General features: G+C 59.6%; 1 protein-coding gene across 1 annotated transcript in view; it reads right to left on the reverse strand.

The window, feature by feature from the left end:
* The window catches only part of LOC135891961 (adhesion G protein-coupled receptor E5-like), a 61,177-nt gene that overhangs the window by 12,690 nt on the left and 30,862 nt on the right, over positions 1 to 17,625 (reverse strand). The window contains exons 7-21 of the mRNA XM_065419644.1: positions 14,955 to 15,069; positions 11,887 to 12,018; positions 10,927 to 10,976; positions 10,397 to 10,498; positions 9,829 to 10,003; positions 9,446 to 9,559; positions 8,988 to 9,220; positions 8,552 to 8,716; positions 7,891 to 8,082; positions 7,156 to 7,376; positions 6,127 to 6,193; positions 5,711 to 5,802; positions 5,040 to 5,208; positions 4,065 to 4,154; positions 3,244 to 3,580 (exon numbers count right to left, since the gene is read on the reverse strand). Coding sequence (XP_065275716.1) covers positions 3,244 to 3,580; positions 4,065 to 4,154; positions 5,040 to 5,208; positions 5,711 to 5,802; positions 6,127 to 6,193; positions 7,156 to 7,376; positions 7,891 to 8,082; positions 8,552 to 8,716; positions 8,988 to 9,220; positions 9,446 to 9,559; positions 9,829 to 10,003; positions 10,397 to 10,498; positions 10,927 to 10,976; positions 11,887 to 12,018; positions 14,955 to 15,069 — 2,254 coding nt within the window. The remainder of the gene's footprint in view (positions 1 to 3,243; positions 3,581 to 4,064; positions 4,155 to 5,039; positions 5,209 to 5,710; positions 5,803 to 6,126; positions 6,194 to 7,155; positions 7,377 to 7,890; positions 8,083 to 8,551; positions 8,717 to 8,987; positions 9,221 to 9,445; positions 9,560 to 9,828; positions 10,004 to 10,396; positions 10,499 to 10,926; positions 10,977 to 11,886; positions 12,019 to 14,954; positions 15,070 to 17,625) is intronic.

A 17,625-nucleotide genomic window follows, 5' to 3' on the forward strand; every position in this document is an offset into this window, starting at 1 on the left:
AGCCCAAACTGGGTCCTGCACAAAGCATCATGGGGGGTGCCCCACTTATCCCAGTGGTCAGCCTCTTCCAGGATGTGGGAGACCCAGGTTCTAATCTCCACTCTGCCTGATGCAGCACAGGGATCCCAAGTGTTGATGTCACTAGGCCTGGATGAACCAAAGTTCTTCAATGTTTAACTCTAATTGACCTCAAAAGCTAAATGCATGGAATGTGTAAACAGTCAATTATCAGTTACAAACCCCCCCCCCCCCCCCCCCAATACCAGGTACCAAGCGATAATGATGAGGCTTGCATGTTTCTGGCTGGAGAAGAGGTAATAAACCAAGGGTAAACAGGACCAGATAACAGTTTAGAGGAGTGTTACTAACAAGCTAGACTTATAGCCCCAGAATTATTTAATTGCTTAAATGTATAAACATGCCTTCAGTAGAGAGGGGAAGGGGGGGGCTTAGTTGTAAAATGTATAAAGAGAGGAAAACTGTTTTTGCTGGTGTGCTTGATCTGAGACTTGCCTGTCTCCTTGCACCACTTTGAGATCTCAAATAAACTTTGTTTGCTTCTCCACCCTGGTGTGTTTATTGGCGCGAAGCACACTGGGCAACAAACCACACTGTTGCTGTCCTTGGGCCCTCTGTGCCGGCAACACAAGCAAGCACCTTATGGGATATTCAGAGCTGGGGTGTTCTCACCCTCTCCTCTTGAAGCCGTTCTCCTCTGTAGAAATACTTAAATCCACATTGGAGCACGGGGACTGGACCTGAGCTAGCAAGTAATTCTCAATCGCAGCCCAGTTTCCCAGAATGCACTGGGACAAACTCCGGCAGCAAGGACAAGGCAGGTGGAAAAGGCTGCTGCGTGGACACCAGCCTGCATGTTGTTAGTAGGTCAGCTGAGAGAGTCACAGCCAGGGCACAAGGACTGGACACGAACGCGTCTACTGCAAAGCAATGGGCTTAAGGCAGTTGCAGTGTATTGTGCTTGCACATCTATAGTTGCACAGTGCCCTTGGAGCCTAGTGTGGTTGCACTGGTAGCATATTGTGTTTGCACACTTGCACTTTCAGTGTGGTGTGCTTGCACGGCTGTCATTATACTTGTGAGCTTGCCAGGTTGTTGTACAATTCCACTTTCAGCATAAAGGTGCTTGCATTTGCAAAGTATGGTGCTTGCATGGTTGCACTTATAGTATAGTGTGCTTGCACAGGTGCGCAATTTTCCTTGCAGCATCATTGTGCACAGTGGTAGTTGCAGTTACACTGGGAGCATTGCGTGCTTGTACGGGTTTAGCTGCACCACTGTACCATTGCACTTGCAACATTGTGCTTTTGTACAGTTGTAGTAGAGCTGTTGCACCTGTAGTGTAGTGTTTGTACAGCTGCACCATTGTATTTGCTACATTGTGTGCTTGCATGGCCGTCGTTACCCAGTTGTAGTTGTGCTGTAGTGTACTTCCCTGGTTTTAGTTGCACTTGCAGCCGATTGTGCCTGCAAGGTTGTAGTTACGTGGTGGTTGCACTAGACCTTGACTGTTGTTCAGTTGTACTTGCAGCAGATTGTGTTTGCACAGCTGTAGCTACAGCATGCTTGCACGGTTGTCGTCACACAATTGCATTTGTGGCATCGTGTGTTTATACAGTTGTACTTAACCTAGAAGTACAACCTGTTCCCTCAAACCCACGTACCCTTGCAGTGGCCCAGGCCAGTTCCTCTTTCTTATAGAGCCAATGGGTGCCGCGGTGGGGGGAGGCGGGGCACAAGCGGGGCAGGCTGGAAATAGCAGCATTTATAAGGCTGGCACCGGCTGAGGAAGTTGCACCCAGAGCGAGAGAACGAGACAGAGGGAGCAAGTGAGAGAGAGCATGACAACATCAGCCTGAACCATGGGGTTCACGCCTCCGTGGGGCCTGCAACAGCCAGGGCTAATGGGAAATAATCACCAAGACTTAATACTAATCAGATATTATATGTCACCAAGCAAACAGCTCCCCCTAGAGGCCAGGTGGGCCAGGCTCTCTCTGCTCTTGGTGGGAGCTGATCATGAACAGCGCCAGGAGATCAAGTGAGACAAACCCCAAAATCAGGAGATCAGCCCCCAAATCGGGAGATTTTAGTGAAAAAAAAGATGAGATTGTGGTTTGGGGGTTTGTCTGTTGTTATTTAATGAAATAACTTTCAGTGGATGCGTGAAGAGGGGACGCTCAGGTAGGAGGAGGGAGGTTATTTTACTCTGTATCTGGCACTGGTCTGAGTGCCGCTTAACTAGTGTCCAGCTCTGGTGTCCCCACTTCCAGACAGATGCTGATGAATTGGAGAGAGGCCAGAAGGCCCGTGAGGATTTGCAAACCTGCCCTGTAGTGACAGACTCCAGGAGCTCAGTTGGATTAGCAGAGACAGGGAAGGGTCACTCGGTCAGTCTATAGGGACTGTGATCATGGGCTCTTCAGTCTCGCACCCAAAGGGCTGGAAGCGAGACTGTCACACTGGAAATCGGCAGGGAGGGTAAATGAACCTCGGGACAGCTTCCCCGGGGGCGTGGTGGATTCTCAGCACTGGCCCTTTCCCAATGGAGCCAGGATGTTCTGCTCTCAATGGAGCAGGAGTGAATCCAGGGAGGGCGGGGGCCTGTTCTGCAGCTGGTTGGACTCAGAGGATCACCGTGGGACCAGCTGCCCTTAGAACGTGTCATCTAGAGGGTTTAGGGTGACCAGACGTCCCGATAAAATCGGGACCGTCCCGATATTTCGGGGTTTGTCCCGCGGCCCGATATCTGCCGGCAGTGCTGGGTTTTGTTTTTTGCTCCGCCTGCGGGACTCGACTTTTTTTTTTTTTGCACCCCCCCTTGTGTCCCTCTTTCTTTCTTTCCCTCATCTGGTCACCCTAAGAGGGTTAGAGCAGCGGGGGCTGGGAGTCAGGACTCCTGGGTTCTCTCCAGCCACCATACACGTGGCTCCTCGAAGCAGCTGTTTTTGGCACAAAACTTAATATTTTAATAACTTTAAAAAGATCATTTAAAAAAAACCAGTGTCCCCAGTGAGACACAGACAGCCGAACCCTGGGGGCCGCCGCAGGCTGGGGCCGCTTGCCTCCTTCAGCTCCGGCCATGTCGTACCGGCATCGAAGCCAAGGGCGGTGGCTGATGCTGCAGTCCCAGGGGGGAGGGGCGGGGTCCTCTGGGGAGTGGGGTCATCACTGCTGGCTGGATTGATCTCCACTGCCCGCGCTCAGCCCGGCCCAGCGTCGTACCGCAGGCGGGGCCGGGGACCCGGTCGTACCAAAGGGAAAGGCGCCCCCTGTGGCCAGAGGACATCGCGTCGGAGCTGAACGGCTGCCCTGTTGGCGTTGCTATTGCTGGCGATGCTGGCAGCGCGCAGGCCTGGGGCTGGTGAGTGCCCAGCGGGTGGGGGCAGCTGGGCAGCGTAACGGTGCCCCCCGCTGCCTGGTAGGTTCCACGGGGCAACCGTTGAAGCATCTGCATGCGGCGAGTCCGGGTGCGTGGTGGGTCTCTGCTCACGGGCAGGGCCAGGCCGGGGGCCGGGGGCCGGGTTTTCTCATGTGCAAAGCTGCGGTGTCCGGAAATGGGCTGAGCGCAAGAGAGCTACAACCCCGAATCCTGCGACGGCTGGAGCCCCTGCTGGGAAAGGGGGGGGGGGGGAGTTAGAGCAGGACTCGACCCCCCCACTGTCCCCTCCCCCCAGGCTGCCTCATGGTGAGTCAGAATGACAAATGGGGTCCTGGCTCTCAGCCCCTCCCAGAGCTGAGGACAGACCCCAGGGGTCCTGGCTCCTAGATCCCCCCCTCCCCTCCCAGAGCTGGGGACAGACCCCAGGGCTCCCAGCCCCTCTCTCTGGTTTCTAACTCCTTTTCAGCCCAGCTCTGCCTCATTTCTCTTCTAACCCCCCCCCCCCCCCCCCAAACACGGGCAGGAGGCAGTGAGCACTTGCTGGGTGGGGTTTGGCTGTGGGGGCTGGAGCAGGAGGGGAGTGGGGGGAGGGGGCGGGGAAGGGTTGCAGGGCAGAAGGCTCCTGCGCTGTTGTGGAGCCCGGCCCGGCCTGGCCCCCCCTTACCCGCGTGGTGGTCGAGGTGGAGAAGTCGGAGTACTTGGCCGGTCTCTTGAGGCCGCCGCAGCTCAGCCACCTGCGGTACTCGTCCCTCACCTGGCAGGAGAGAGGAGAGGGCTGGTCACCCCACGGCGCAGGGGGGTCGCGGGGGTGGGGCCTCAGCTGTAGGGAGACAAGGGCCCAGAACTGGCCGGGCAGGGCGGAGCTCTCAGCTACGCCAGCCCCAGCCCCTCCCAGCAGAGGGCACTGGGGGGAGCTCCCATTGGGGGGCGCTGTGGGGCGGGAGCGCTGGCTGGTGGGGGCTGTGACGAAGTGGGAATGTTCTTAATGTTTTCTCTGAATACTTTGTGGGTGCCTCAGTTTCCCCTATGCATTTCTCAAGTATCTAGGTGGTGGGATAAGGGGGTGCAATTGTTGCAGAGCCCGAGAGGGCCAGTGTGATGGTGTCTGCACAGAGAATGGCCGACACCCCGTCTCCTGGCAACTGATGGCCTGAGCCCCTCCCCTGCAAAGGTGCCAACTGAAGGTGTTGGAGAACAAAGCGATCAGGTGACCTCCTGGCCTGGGAAAGAGACAAAGGGAGAGGAGGGGCTGGGGAGTTTCAGTTTGGAGCTGGCTGGGGAAACGGTGGGAGCCCCGGGGCTGGGGTCTAAGCTCCCTGCCCCCCAAGATGGACCTGACTGAGGGGTCCTGTTCTCTCTACCTACAAGCTCTGTTTTGGACTGTGTTCCTGTCATCTAATCAACCTTCTGTTTTACTGGCTGGCTGAGAGTCCCGGTGAATCGCAGGAAGTGGGGGGGGCGGGGCCCTGACTCCCCCACACTCCATGACGGGGGGAGCCACCAGTGGGGGGGCTGTGGGGCAGGGGATGAGCGCCGTCTGTGGAAGGAGCCTGGGGGTGAGGTGCTGTGGGGCAGGGGATGAGCGCTGGCTGTGGGGGTGCCCGGAGGGGGGTTGAGTGCCGGCTATGGCGGGACTGGCCTGTTTCTGGAGCAGACAGTGCAGCAGGAAGATGAAGAGCCCCTGCAGGCTGTTGAGGATGGTGAAGATGTAGGAGACGACCAGGCTGCGCTGGTTGAACTGGAACAGGCCGAAGATCCAGGTGGTGCCCAGGACGCAGAGCTGGGCGATGGCCGTGATGGTGAGCACCCTGCGGGGGAGGGGGAACCAGTCACATGGCCCCGCCCCTCAGCCACGGACCACCTCCCCTCCCCGCTTGGGGCCCTGCCCCTCAGCCTCGGCCCCTCTCCCTTTGGGGCCCTGCCCCTCAGTCTCAGCTCCTGTCTCCCTGGGGTCCCACCCCTCAGTCACAGCCCAACTCCCCTCCCTCCTCAGGGCCCCACCCCTTGAGGGCTTGCCCCACCTCCCCTTCTCTCCTAGGGCCCCGCCCCTTGAGTCTGAAGCCGCCCGCCCCCACATGTGACTGACATCTCCTGCACACAGCCCCACCTGCCCAGACTCTGCCCCCCAGCCAGTAGGGGGTGGGGGAAAATGTCACTCACCTGTGGCCCCCTCCCCCCGGTTGCCCTCTCCCCCCACACATGGGGGGATGACATCTCATTACTCATATGCCCCCCCAGCTCTCCCTCCCCCGACAGGGGGCAGCAGGGCAGTGCCAGGGTCTCTGCTGCCCCAGGGGCCTTGCCCACTACCTGAGCTTCTTCAGCTGGCTCATGTTGGGGTTGATGTCAGCGAATTTCAGCGACAGCTTCCAGACGGTGACCACGAAGATCACGGCGTTGACCTGCCGGGGGCAGGGGAGAGGCGGGTTGGGAGGGGGGCAACTGTATCCCAGGGGTGGGGTCTATGGGATCTGCCAGCTGTGAAGCCCATGGGGCAGCCCCTCGCCTGTGCCAGGGGCGCCCCACTCCCCATAGCGACCCAGCTCGGCCCCTGGAGGCTAGAGACTTTGGGGCGGGGGGGGGGGCAGCGAGGGGCCCAGCTGCCCTGGAGCTGGGGCTGGATGGCTGGGGAAAGAAGTGAGGACAGCTGCCAGCCAGGCCCTGCCTCAGGTGCCAGCCAGGGGGCCAGGTGCTGGCATGGGGCTGGGCTGGGGGAGGGGATTTACCGCGATGATGATGCAGACGGGCGCCAGGAAGCTCCAAATGAATTGCTTCTCCAGCGAGAGCCAGCAGCTGTGGGGGAGGGACAGACACGGGTCAGTCACTCACCTGCCAGCAGGGGGCACTGCAGGGTGGGGTCTGCCCCCTCTACTGGCAGAGTGGGGGATGGAGACTAGACAGCCCCCGCGCCCCCACTTGTTGCCCGGGAGCTTCCTTGTGTTGTACAAGTGTCCCAGGGTTGGGGCCCTGAACAGAAGCTGCCCCTCACCCAAGCGGCAGGAGGGTGCCCCCCTCCCTCACACTGGCCTCACCCACCCCATGGGTAGGGTTACCATATGTCCGGATTTTCCCGGACATGTCCGGGAAAATAGGGAGGGAGGGGTCGTGGGGCTTGGGTCCCGGCCGGAGCCACTGGGGCCGGCGGTGCTGGGGCCGGCGGTGTTCGGCCGGGGGCCGGGGCCGCTGGAGCCGCCGGGGCCAGGGCGGGCCGGAGCCGCTCAGCCAGAACCAGGGCCGGCGCCCCAGGGCCCGAGCCGAGCTGGGCAGGAGACACCGGGGCCAGAGCCTCTTGGCCTGGGCCGGCCGGCCGCCAGAGGGAGCCGCTCGGCCGGGGGGGCCGGACTGGGCCGCGCCCCACCCCGCCCCAGCCCCAGCTTACCTGCTACCTCCCTGTTTCAGGCTTCCCGCGAACATTTGATTCGCGGGAAGCAGGGGAGGGGGAGGAGCAGGGGGGCGGAGCGTTCAGGGGAGGGGGCAGAGTTGGGGCGGGGACTTTGGGGAAGGGGCGAGGGCGGGGAAGGGGCGGAGTTGGGGCGGGGCCGAGGCCCCGTGGAGTGTCTTCATTTTTTAAAATTAAAATATGGTAACCTTACCCATGGGGGCCCACCCCTTCCCTCCCCTGGTGGGCCCAGATGGCAGCGGCACGCCCGGCTGAGCCGCTCCTATCCCCGTGTGCTGCCTGGGCATGGTGCCATGTTCCCCTCTAGCCCCTGGCCGAGAGCACTGGGCCTGCCCCCCCCGGGCCGGTGACTCACTGGCGCGCCGTGCTGTAGCCCTCGCTGTAGGTGGCGACCGAGACGCCCACGATGAGGGCCGGCACGCCGTAGCCCAGCAGGAACATGTAGCGGCGCCTGAGGCCGTGGGGGGTGAAGACCTGAACCACCAGCAGGTAGAGCTCGGCGCCCTCCAGGCACATCCAGCAGAAGGCGGCCAGGAAGAAATAGTGCAGGAGCCCGGCCACCACGCCGCACACCACCTGCAGCCAACGGGACGTGGGACGTCAGGGCCGGGCTCCCGGCTCCTCCAGCCCCAGCCCCTGGCAGCAGGGGGCGCAGTGGGGAGCGGGGCAGGAGCACTGGCTGTGGAGGAAGCTCTCAGCTACTTCAGGCCCAGACACTGGGGGCACTGTGGGGAGCAAGGCAAGACTGCTGGCTGTGGGGTAGCTCCTGGCTTCTCCTGCCCCAGCCTGTGCCAGCAGGGGCCGCTGCAGGGAGCAGGGCCTGAGGTTGGCTGGCTGGAGCTGCCAGCGGGGGGCCCTGTGGGGAGTGGGACCCAAGGCTGGCTGGGGGAGCGCTGTGGGGAGCAGGGCCCACGGTTGACTGGGGGGGTGCTGTGGGGAGCGGGGCCTGAGGCTGGCTGGGGGGAGCTGGGCCCGAGGCTGGCGTGGGGGGGAAGCTCCTAGCAGGGGGCGCTGCGGGGAGCGGGGCCCGAGGCTGGCTGGTGGGTTGCTGGGGGGAGCGGGGCCCGAGGCTGGCGGGGGGGCCGGGTACCCTGTTGCCGGTGCTGGAGGTGCCGATGAAGAAGACAGTGTAGGCGATGAAGAGCGCCAGGCAGAGGTGCAGGTGGATGGTGGTGCGGGGGCCCTTGAGGGCGCGGCAGAAGAGGAAGGTGACGATGGACAGCAGCAGGCACAGCAGCGAGATCACCAGCCCCACCTTGGTGATGACGTCCAGGGTCGAGTCCTGTGCCGGGGGGGTGGGGTGAGGGGGTTAGTCAGGGTCCCCCCCCTGCAAGGCAGGGCAGCAGCCAGGCCGGGCTTTAGGGTACAGCCAGACTAGCCTGTCGGCCTCGCTCTGCGCCACGGCTGGGAGCCCCCTAGTGGCGACACCGGGCAGCCTGCGGGAACCAGTGTCTGGCTGAGTCCAGCCGCCCAGATGGATTCGATGCTGCCCAGCCTGTCCCCCCTAGGGTCTAGGGTCTCCACCAACCAGCCAGGCGGGAAGGCACGTTGGTTGCTGCTACCTGGGGAGTCTCCCTGTTCCCTTGGGGGAGGTGCTGCTTGTGCCCCCGATCAGATCCAGGGCCCCACCCGCTGGAGGGGAATGGGTTTACTCAGAGGAGAATCTGGAGTGACTCCTGCTCCGCTGGGGAGGATTGAGGGGAAGAGCAGAACCAGCCCAGCCCCGAGGACCCAGCGAGGGCCGCGCCTACCTCCAGCTCGTAGAAGGCCATGAGCACGGCGAAGCTGGTCAGGTGGTTGCACTGGCAGCGGGTGATGGTGGCGTTCAACTTCTGCAGGGTGCAGCCGTCGGTGGCCCAGCCCCTGCTGTCAGGCTCCCAGTAGGCGCAGAGGAGGCGCAGGTCAGTCTTGGACTCCTGGGGAGAGACGCTTGGTGCATGGGGGGCAGGAGGGGGGTGGGGGTCTGGCTGGGGCTGCATGGGGGGGCAGGACTCCCCAGGCCCCGAGAGGGCAGGTCGGGGGGTACAAGAGGCTGGGCTTGGCTGGGGGCACAGAGCATCAGTTTGTCCCTGTGTGGGAGGCGGATTCACCTGCTGCCCAGGGTGGGGGGTGTTACTAGAGATGGGCCCAGCTCTGCCCCCCAGCGCCCCAGGCTCTCCTCCCCCCATGCCCAGCCCAGGGGCTCACCGGCACCGGGTGGCTGAAGCGGATGCTGACGGAGAGGCCGAGTGCCTGGGGGTTCGGGTCACTGATGAAGGCCGACGCCACTGGAGACAGCACACGGTAGCTGGGCCGCCCCAGCTTCTGCGCCCACTTCCCCTTCTGGCCGATCCTGTCCCACTCGGGCGCCTCCACCCGCCCAGCACCGTCCAGAATGGGGCTCATCCTCTGGCATGTCAGCAGCCCGGCCAGCGTGAAGCCTGCGAGAGACAGAGGAGACGGATGAAATGGGGGGCAGGAGGGGCCCTGGGGCAGACTGGTGCCAGGGAGCGCTGTGCTGCTGGGGGTGCTACCCCCAATGCCCTGGCCATGCCCAGTCCCCCTACACACCCCAGTCTGGCGCTAGGGGGTGCTGTGCTGCTGCTCCCAATGCCCTGGCTGTGCCCATCGCTATACCCACCCCAGCACAGGGGATGACCACATACCTTCTTTCTGCCCTGGGGCTCCAGTCCAGTTTAATTCCATCTGCGTCTTGCTCTGCTGCAGCGTCACGGTCTCCTGGCTCTGGCTCCCAGCCTTCCTGACCGCCAGCCCCAGCTCTGCAACCACAATGCCGGCCAGGGCTCACAACAGAGAACATGGAGAGGAAGCCTGTAGCTAGGCAAGGTGCTTTCCTGGCTGTGGGGGGAGCTCCCAGCTACTCCAGTCACGGCCTCTCCCAGCAGGGGGCGCTGTGGGGAACAGGACAGGAGCACCGGCTGTGGGGGGGAGCTCCCGTCTCCCAGCAGGGGGCAATGTGGGGAGTGGGGCGGGAGCGTAGGCTTAGGATGATGAAAGCCCAACTGGGGTCACGTAGCCAGGTGCTGACCTGTGCCGTTGGGGGATGCGATGCTGATCAGGCTGTCAGGCAGGGTCATGGTCAGCGTTCTCAGCAGCTTCTCCACTGTGGCCATGAGCTCCGTTGCGTTCCGGTGTCTCCACTCCACGCTCTCGCTCTGCTGCCCGACCAGATTTATCTGCTTCTCCAGAATGTCCAAGAAGCCCTGGCCAAGCAAACGGGGGGGGGTGTTGGTGTCACAGTGCCTGAGCCCCAGCCGCTCACCCCATTCCCAGATTGCTAGTTCTCCACTGCCTCCCCACAATCCCCCTGAAAGGAAAGACAAGTTCTCCTGCAATTGACATCGCTGCCTGGGAGGTCAGACTAGATGATCACAATGGTCCTGTCTAGCCTAGGAGCCTAGGAGAGCAGCTTCTTGGGCACAGAGCCCCCTGGAGAGGCAGGCGTGGGAATTTCTGGGCAGTGCTGCTGTTTATTTATCTCCTGTTCCAGGCACTGCATCCCTATAGATCGCCCTGAGACTAGATCCGAGTAGGAGCAGCGATTCCTCCCCCTAACGGGAACACACCCAGCAAGGCCCCGAATTTTGTCTTGGCACCTGCAGCTTCTCCTCAGCGTTCTGAGAGTTCATCTGCTTCAGCTCCTCCAGCGCCGCCTTGCAGAGACGTCCCACCTGTGCCTGGAAGCTGCCCTGGAGGTTCTGCAAAACAAGCCCCAGGCCTGGCTCAGGAAAAGAGATCACAGAATCGCAGCCCACCTCCCCCCGTCCCGAGAGGCTCCCTCGGCTCAGAAGCCAGGCACCAGAGGGAGCGCGGGCAATGCCCCGTCTGGCCCCTAGGGGGTGCACGGCGTTTGCAAGGGATGGGAGGGGGGGACGGCGGTTGCAAGCTGAAGCGAGTTGCAACAGCCTGATGCTGCTGATCCTGGAGGGTGAGAATCACCCCGGGGGCAAAGGCCTAGGCCGTGGCTGGACTGCAGGGGCTCCAGGGACTGGCCACTGGCTCTTTGCCCAGGGGCGAGTTTGGCCCCAGAATCCTCGTTGGACGAGGTCAGTGAAAAGCAACGTGGCACTAAAGGGGAATCGGGGTCTATCCCCTCCCCCCCCCCCCGGGTCTCTGCCCCACTCACCTTGGCTCCGGCAGAGTTGTCATCATCCAGCAGGGGGGGGCAGGTGAGCTCTGGGGATGGAAAGGGAGGAGGAGTGAGAGATGGGGCGGGGGAAATGCGGGATCTGGCTGGGTAGGTGCATGCACCAGAGCCAGGCACAGAGAGCAGGACTCATTCCCTCCAGCAGGGGGCGGCAGCAGCCCCCCCTCACTCCCCCCAGCAGGGACACACCCAGCCCATGTCAGTGATATGGGTGTAATAGATCCTCTCCCAGCAGGGGGAGCAGTGACCCCCCACACACACATGTGCGCAGCCCCTTCTCCCCATCCTCTGCCCACAAGCTGGTCTCTGTGAAAGGAACCGTCCCCCCTCCCCGTCCTAGGGGGACTGAGCCGCAGTGTGGTGGGGCGGGGGCTGTGGAATCATCCCAGCCTTATCGCAGCTCAACCCTCTCCCCCCAGCTGTGCGTGGTTCTGGTGTGTGGTGGGGGTTGGGGGGTGAATCCAGCAGGGAGCCCCGGGCTGGCACCACAGTGGCCACTAGGCACAGACTGCGCCCCCTGCTGCCATCTTCCCAGGGCAGAGAATCCAGCCGTGCAGCAGGAATACAGGCACTGCTGGGGGGTGGGGGTGACGCCCGGTCCCTGGCTGCCCTGCTCACCCCCTCCCCAGCTTGGCCCTGCTCCGCTCCCAGAGCCAGACCTGGGCACGCTGGTGACTGTGGCTCTGATACAACCGGAAACACCCCAGTGGACAGACAGGATGGGCTGGGGGGAGGTGAGGGCCTGGAGGCTGAGCCGCTCCGGGCAAGGGCTGAGACCCAGAGGGACCCTGTCCATGGGGGGCAGAGGGGCTGGCGCACTGTCCCAGACCAGTTCCCAGCTCGCTGCCGCCTCAGGCAAGATCTCTGCCTGTGTAATCCCAGGCTCTGCCCAGTCCCCGCCCCAGCTGCCCCCTCCATGCCCCCAGCAGCAGGACCCACCTTCGCACAGGGTCGTGCTCCCGTTGGAGGGGATGTAGCCGGCCCGGCACTTACACCAGTAGCCCCCATTGGTGTTGGTGCACGTGGCGTTGGGGCCGCAGATATCTCGGGTCTTGTTACACTCGTCAATGTCTGAGAGGGGAAAGCGGAGGCGGGGTTACACACACACACGGGGGGCGAATGACCATGGAGGCCCCCCCACCGATTGCAGGGGGCGTGGTCTGTCGGTCAGTCTCTCTGCTCCATCAAACCCCCCCTCATTCTATTCTCCTTTCTTCCCTGCTATTTGCAGGGCCCCAATCCCTGCGGAGCAACCCCTCCCCCACCCCCCAGATCGGGGGGCCCAACCTTTTCCAGACCAGGGCCCTGCGATCCCCTCCCTGCACCAGCCCTGACACAGCGGGGTTAAGGGGGGGGGCGATCAGCCAGTTAAGCTGCAAAGGGGAAGTGACTTAGGCTGCGTGCAGGGCGCTAGCTAGAAGGAAGCTCGCCTGGGAGGGGACAGGTGGGGCTTCTCTACAGCCCGAGGGCTGGGCCCAGTGGTGGGGGCCTGAGGCAAGGGGGGCTAGGAAGCCCTGAGTGGGGCTAGGAGCCCCAGAGGAAGGGTTTTGCTAGCCTTAGGAGAGAGGGGTCTGAATTTGAAAGGCTCCCCCAGAACGGGGATCACAGCGTGACCTGGCTGGACGGCTGAGACACGGGGCAGCCGTGACTCTGGGAGCTGCAATCATAGAATATCAGGGTTGGAAGGAAACTCAGGAGGTCATCTAGTCCAACCCCCTGCTCAAAGCAGGACCAATCCCCAACTAAATCATCCCAGCCAAGACTTTGTCAAGCCGGGCCTTAAAAACCTCTAAGGAAGGAGATTCCACCACCTCCCTAGATAACCCATTCCAGTCAGGGCCAGCTCTAGGTTTTTTGCTGCTCCAAGCAAAAAAAATTTTGGCTGCCCCCCACCCCACCCCAGCCCTGGGCTCCCCCCCGCACCCTCCTGCTTCCCCAGCTCTGGGCCCCCCGCAGCCCTCTGCCACCCCAGCCCTGGGCTCTCCCCCCCCAACTGAACCCTCCTGCCGCCCCAGCCCTGGGTCACTGGTCACTCGCTCCCAGGGCAGGTCATTCAGCAGGAATTTTGGATGTGCACAGAACACAGACAGGATTGGTTCCCATATGGTTACAGAACTACCGTAAAGTGGAACAATTTTCAGCTGGTGTGATTGGAGGATATCTGGATGCATATTATGAGACTGTCCTACATAAATGAGGAAAAGTTGAGGTGCCTTTATTATTCTTTTGTTCCACTCTTTCTTTCTATGGGGAATTTGCCAATGCAATATCACTGTCTTCCTTTTAAACAAATAAAACTAAAAAAAAAAAAAAAAGGCAATGGCTGTTGAAAATAGCAAGTCCAGTCCTAATAACCACTGGGAAGCATTTCTACAGCAAGTTACAGGGGATCAGTATATTTGATTTGGGAGAAATGAAGTGACAGCTGCCCAGATTGAGCTTGAGCACGGCTGAATTTTGAGGGTGTTCAAATCTGGAAGGCAGGTGCTAGATTCCCTTTCTGAATATTAGCTAAATCTGGAAAGGAAAAGTCAATTTCTGCTTCCATGGCTCAGAAGTGGAAATCCTCCTACGTGCCTGGTACTGTATCTAAAGCTGCCCAGGTCCTCTAGCAGAGCCTCCCCTCCCTTACTTTTCATTTTAAATTCTAGTGGGATCCACGTACCTCCCTTGCTAGGCTTCAGATAGAGAGGGGCACTGTCCATTTAGTCCACCCAATTCTTTCTTTGGGGGCTGCAAGGTGAGGTCACACCAGTATCCCTAATCCAGGCTGGGGATGTCTTCTGAAGGGGATAGCTGGGCCAAAGCCTTCTACTCCTTGGGCATACTTGTTCCCCGTTCTAGGGTTACCTACCCTATGTCCGTATTTTCACAGACATGTCCGGCTTTTTGGGGTTTTAAATAGCCGTCCGGGAGGAATTTGTAAAACTCTCAAAAGGTCCGGGATTTCCCTCCCAATGCAGAAGGAGGGAGTGGAGGGAGTGGATGGGGGGTGGGGCGGGGCTACCCCCCGTGGAGTGTCCTCTTTTTTGAATGTTAAAATATGTCATCCCTACTGTTCACAGTGCCACCCCCGTTCTAGCAGTGAGCTCTCCATTCACAGCAAGCTGCAGCATGAGGTCTCAGCTACCTCACTCCTTCCCCCTCCCTTTCTTCTTGATAGCGGCCAAGGGAATGCTGGGAAATGTAGTTCTTTCCCTACTCCAGGGCTGGCTCTATAGGCAGGAAGCTAACCAAGGAACTACAGCTCCCAGGGCCCCTGCTGGTTCTCAGCTCCCATGCTGGATCCCTGCCCCACCTGCAAATGTGCCGCCCCAAGCACCTGCTTGCTTTGCTGGTGCCTAGAGCCGGCCGTGATTCCACTGCTTCACCACCCTCCTAGTGGAAAAGTTTTTCCTAATATCCAACCTAAACCTCCCCCACTGCAACTTGGAGACCATTACTCCTTGTTCTGTCATCTGGTACCACTGAGAACAGTCTAGATCCATCCTTGAAAGCAGCTATCAAATCTCCCCTCATTCTTCTCTTTTGCAGACTAAATAATCCCAGTTCCCTCAGCCTCTCCTCGTAAGTCATGTGCTCCAGCCATCTCATCATTTTCGTTGCCTTCCGCTGGACTCATTCCAATTTTTCCACATCCTTCTTGTAGTGTGGGGCCCAAAACTGGACACAGTGCTCCAGATGAGGTCTCACCAATGCCAAATAGAGGGGAAAGATCACGTCCCTCGATCTGCTGGCAATGCTCCTACTTATACAGCCCCAAATGCCGTTAGCCTTCTTGGTAACAAGAGCACACTGTTGACTCATATCCAGCTTCTCGTCCACTGTAACCCCTAGGTCCTTTTCTGCAGAACTGCTGCCTAGTCACTCGGTCCCTAGTCTGTAGCAGTGCATGGGATTCTTCCGTCCTAAGTGCAGAACTCTGCACTTGTCCTTGTTGAACCTCATCAGATTTCTTTTGGCCCAATCCTTTAATTTGTCTAGGTCTCTCTGTATCCTATCCCTACCCTCCAGCGTATCTACCACTCCTCCCAGTTTAGTGGCATCCGCAAACTTGCTGAGGGTGCAGTCCATGATATCCTCCAGATCCTTAATGAATGGAAGAGAAGCGCTGAACTGTAGCTAGTCACCAGAAGGGGGCACGATGCTCAGCATTACAGACCCCAGCCAGATGGGTTCCCTCCCCGTTCGGTATAGACCCAGCACCGCCCCTCCCATGGAGCACTAGGAGAAGGGTGGGTGGGCTGTGCCCAGGGGACTGCAGGGGAATTGGGTGATGTCCCTTTAACCTAGTTTTTTTGCTTTCTGGTGGCGCTCACGGAGGTCGATGGCAGAAGCCCACAGACCCCGACATGCAGCCAGGCCTCGCACGGCTGGTAAACGTGTTGTTTGGAAGCCAGCTAGTTCCAGGGGATCCCCCTATTCCTAACGTTGCGCAGTGAGCAGCGGACCAACAACGTCCATGCCCAGATCCTCCTGTGACCCCCCTGCCCAGGGCCCCACGGGGCGAATCCACCGAGCCCTTGGACGGATGACGCCAGCTCGACACTCGCTGTCAATCCTACCTGTAGAAGCCGAAGCCGGAAGAGACCCGCCCAGCCTGACCCCCAGCATAGCCCCAGCCGAAGTCGCCACCCAGCGGTTCACCAATCCGACCCCAAACGCAGGGGACTTCACTGCCCTCGCTGGCTCCTGGGGCCTTTCACCACTGTGGAGAGTCTGATCTGACAGATGGGCCCCGCCCGTCAGAGAGCCCTGCCGTGATCTAGCCAAACGCTGGAGGGCCGTGCACCCGCCAGGCTGCCAACACGGGTAGCGCCAGCTGCCGGGCAAGGGGGGATACACGGGGGATGTCGGGGCTCCATGGCGCAGTGGGGTCACTCACCCCGTGCAGGGAGTGGGGTTTTCTAACTAGGGACCCAGCCTGTACGTGCAGAGACGCACTCATTCCGGCCAGCCAGCCCCTGAGGAGCCTGCAGTCTTGTCTGGGGAAATGAGAGATGGAGAAGCAGAGCTGGGACGAAAACCCCTTGAAGTCAGTGGTGCTGCACCAATTTACACCACAGGGGCTCTGGCCCCCGCTTTGTGACCATTTCACATACAGAAGCACTGAGTTGGTGGCGACGCCTGGGGGACGGGCGCATCGTCCGTCATTCCCGCGGGTTGGGGGAAGCGGTTCAGCCGCTGCGGAAATGGCCATGACCGATTCTCCCGGAAATCCCAGCTAGGAAGAAGTGCTGGAATTTGACATTCGCCTGCTTATTAACCCAACATTTCAGCTGTCCAATCAGGAAGCAGAAAAAGACCACGGGACTCAGGCAACCAACTGTACATCAGTGACAAGTTTTCAGAGCAAACAGTTTGCCAATAAAATCACAGACGTTTATCCACCCAAACAGTCGAAGGGTCGGCTGGTGAACGAGGAGGCTTGGATCAGCATGCAGAGCTGTTCTGCTGCCTCCCCCTGGCGTTCAGATCAGCAGTGGCCTATCAGACATCTGGGGACAGATGGGTGGTGAGGACGTAGGGGCAGGGCCACAGAAGAAAGCTAAGCTCTCCCCGATATTTATTCATAACGCTTCTCCTTCTCACAGAAATCCTTGTGGCTAAAATCCCCTTCGCCGCTGAGCCACGGAACAAGGAGAGAGCAAGTTTGTCCTGGTCTAGTGGCTGGTTCCCATAAGTAGATAACAGCCTACTACAGTAACTAGCTAATGGAGTTACTCCCTTAGCTCCAGCAGCTGAGCTGTGTGCTTTCAGTAGACAAGCCCTGGGTTTGATTCCTGCTAATGACCCAAGCTGGTTCCTTTGTGATGCCAGCTCTGTCTCCTGCCTTAGCAGCTGTTGAGGGTTCGGTTAATGGGGTTCCAGAAAGTAATGGGCTTGTTGAGCCCAAGCTGTATTAAAGGTTGTCCAACACAGAGTCCTCGGCTCCGTCTCAGCCCAGTTTGCTTTGCAAAGACCTGACCTTCCCCCACCTCAAAGCTCTGCTACGAAAGAGAATCTTGGGCTCTGATTGCAGCTGCAGGTTTGGGGGGATGTTGCAGCTTCTAATGACATCCCCAAAGCCCTACACTGGTGCCTCGGTGGAATTAAGCAGCATGGCACGAGACATGGCGACCTTCAGTCCCCGGGCTCAGTTTCCAATGTGTAAGACAGGCTGAGAGTCAGAACAGACACTTTGTCCGGGTGTGGCGCAGAGAAAGAGCGAGAATGCAGGGAAACCTGGTTAGTTTCACCATCCAGGCATGTGGGTTAGTTTCAGAGATCCTGGGTAAGCTCAGTGGCCGTGCATTAACAGCATCACCAACGCCAAGCAATCAATAAAAGCCCCAAACCGTTCACCAGGCTGCAAAAAAGTCACGAGATTGGTTTAAAAATCACGAGATTTTTTTAAAAAATCCATTTTAGCTTTGTTTTGTTTGACTCTGGTTTGGGAGCTGTCTGTCACCCCAGTGTAACGTTTGGCAGTTTTCCTCCACCACATGGGCCGGGCCCTAATTTTGATTTTAGCCAATGTTAGCAACGCTGCAGACAAGCCAGAAACATCATGCCTTTGCCATGACTGTTTCCAGCTCCCGTTGTACCTGTACAGATCTTAGACGTATGCTTTTGACTCTTCCCAAATCATAGAATCATACAATATCAGGGTTGGAAGGGACCTCAGGAGGTCATCTA

This window comes from Emys orbicularis, chromosome 19, assembly GCF_028017835.1.
Source record: "Emys orbicularis isolate rEmyOrb1 chromosome 19, rEmyOrb1.hap1, whole genome shotgun sequence".
Taxonomy (NCBI): domain Eukaryota; kingdom Metazoa; phylum Chordata; order Testudines; family Emydidae; genus Emys; species Emys orbicularis.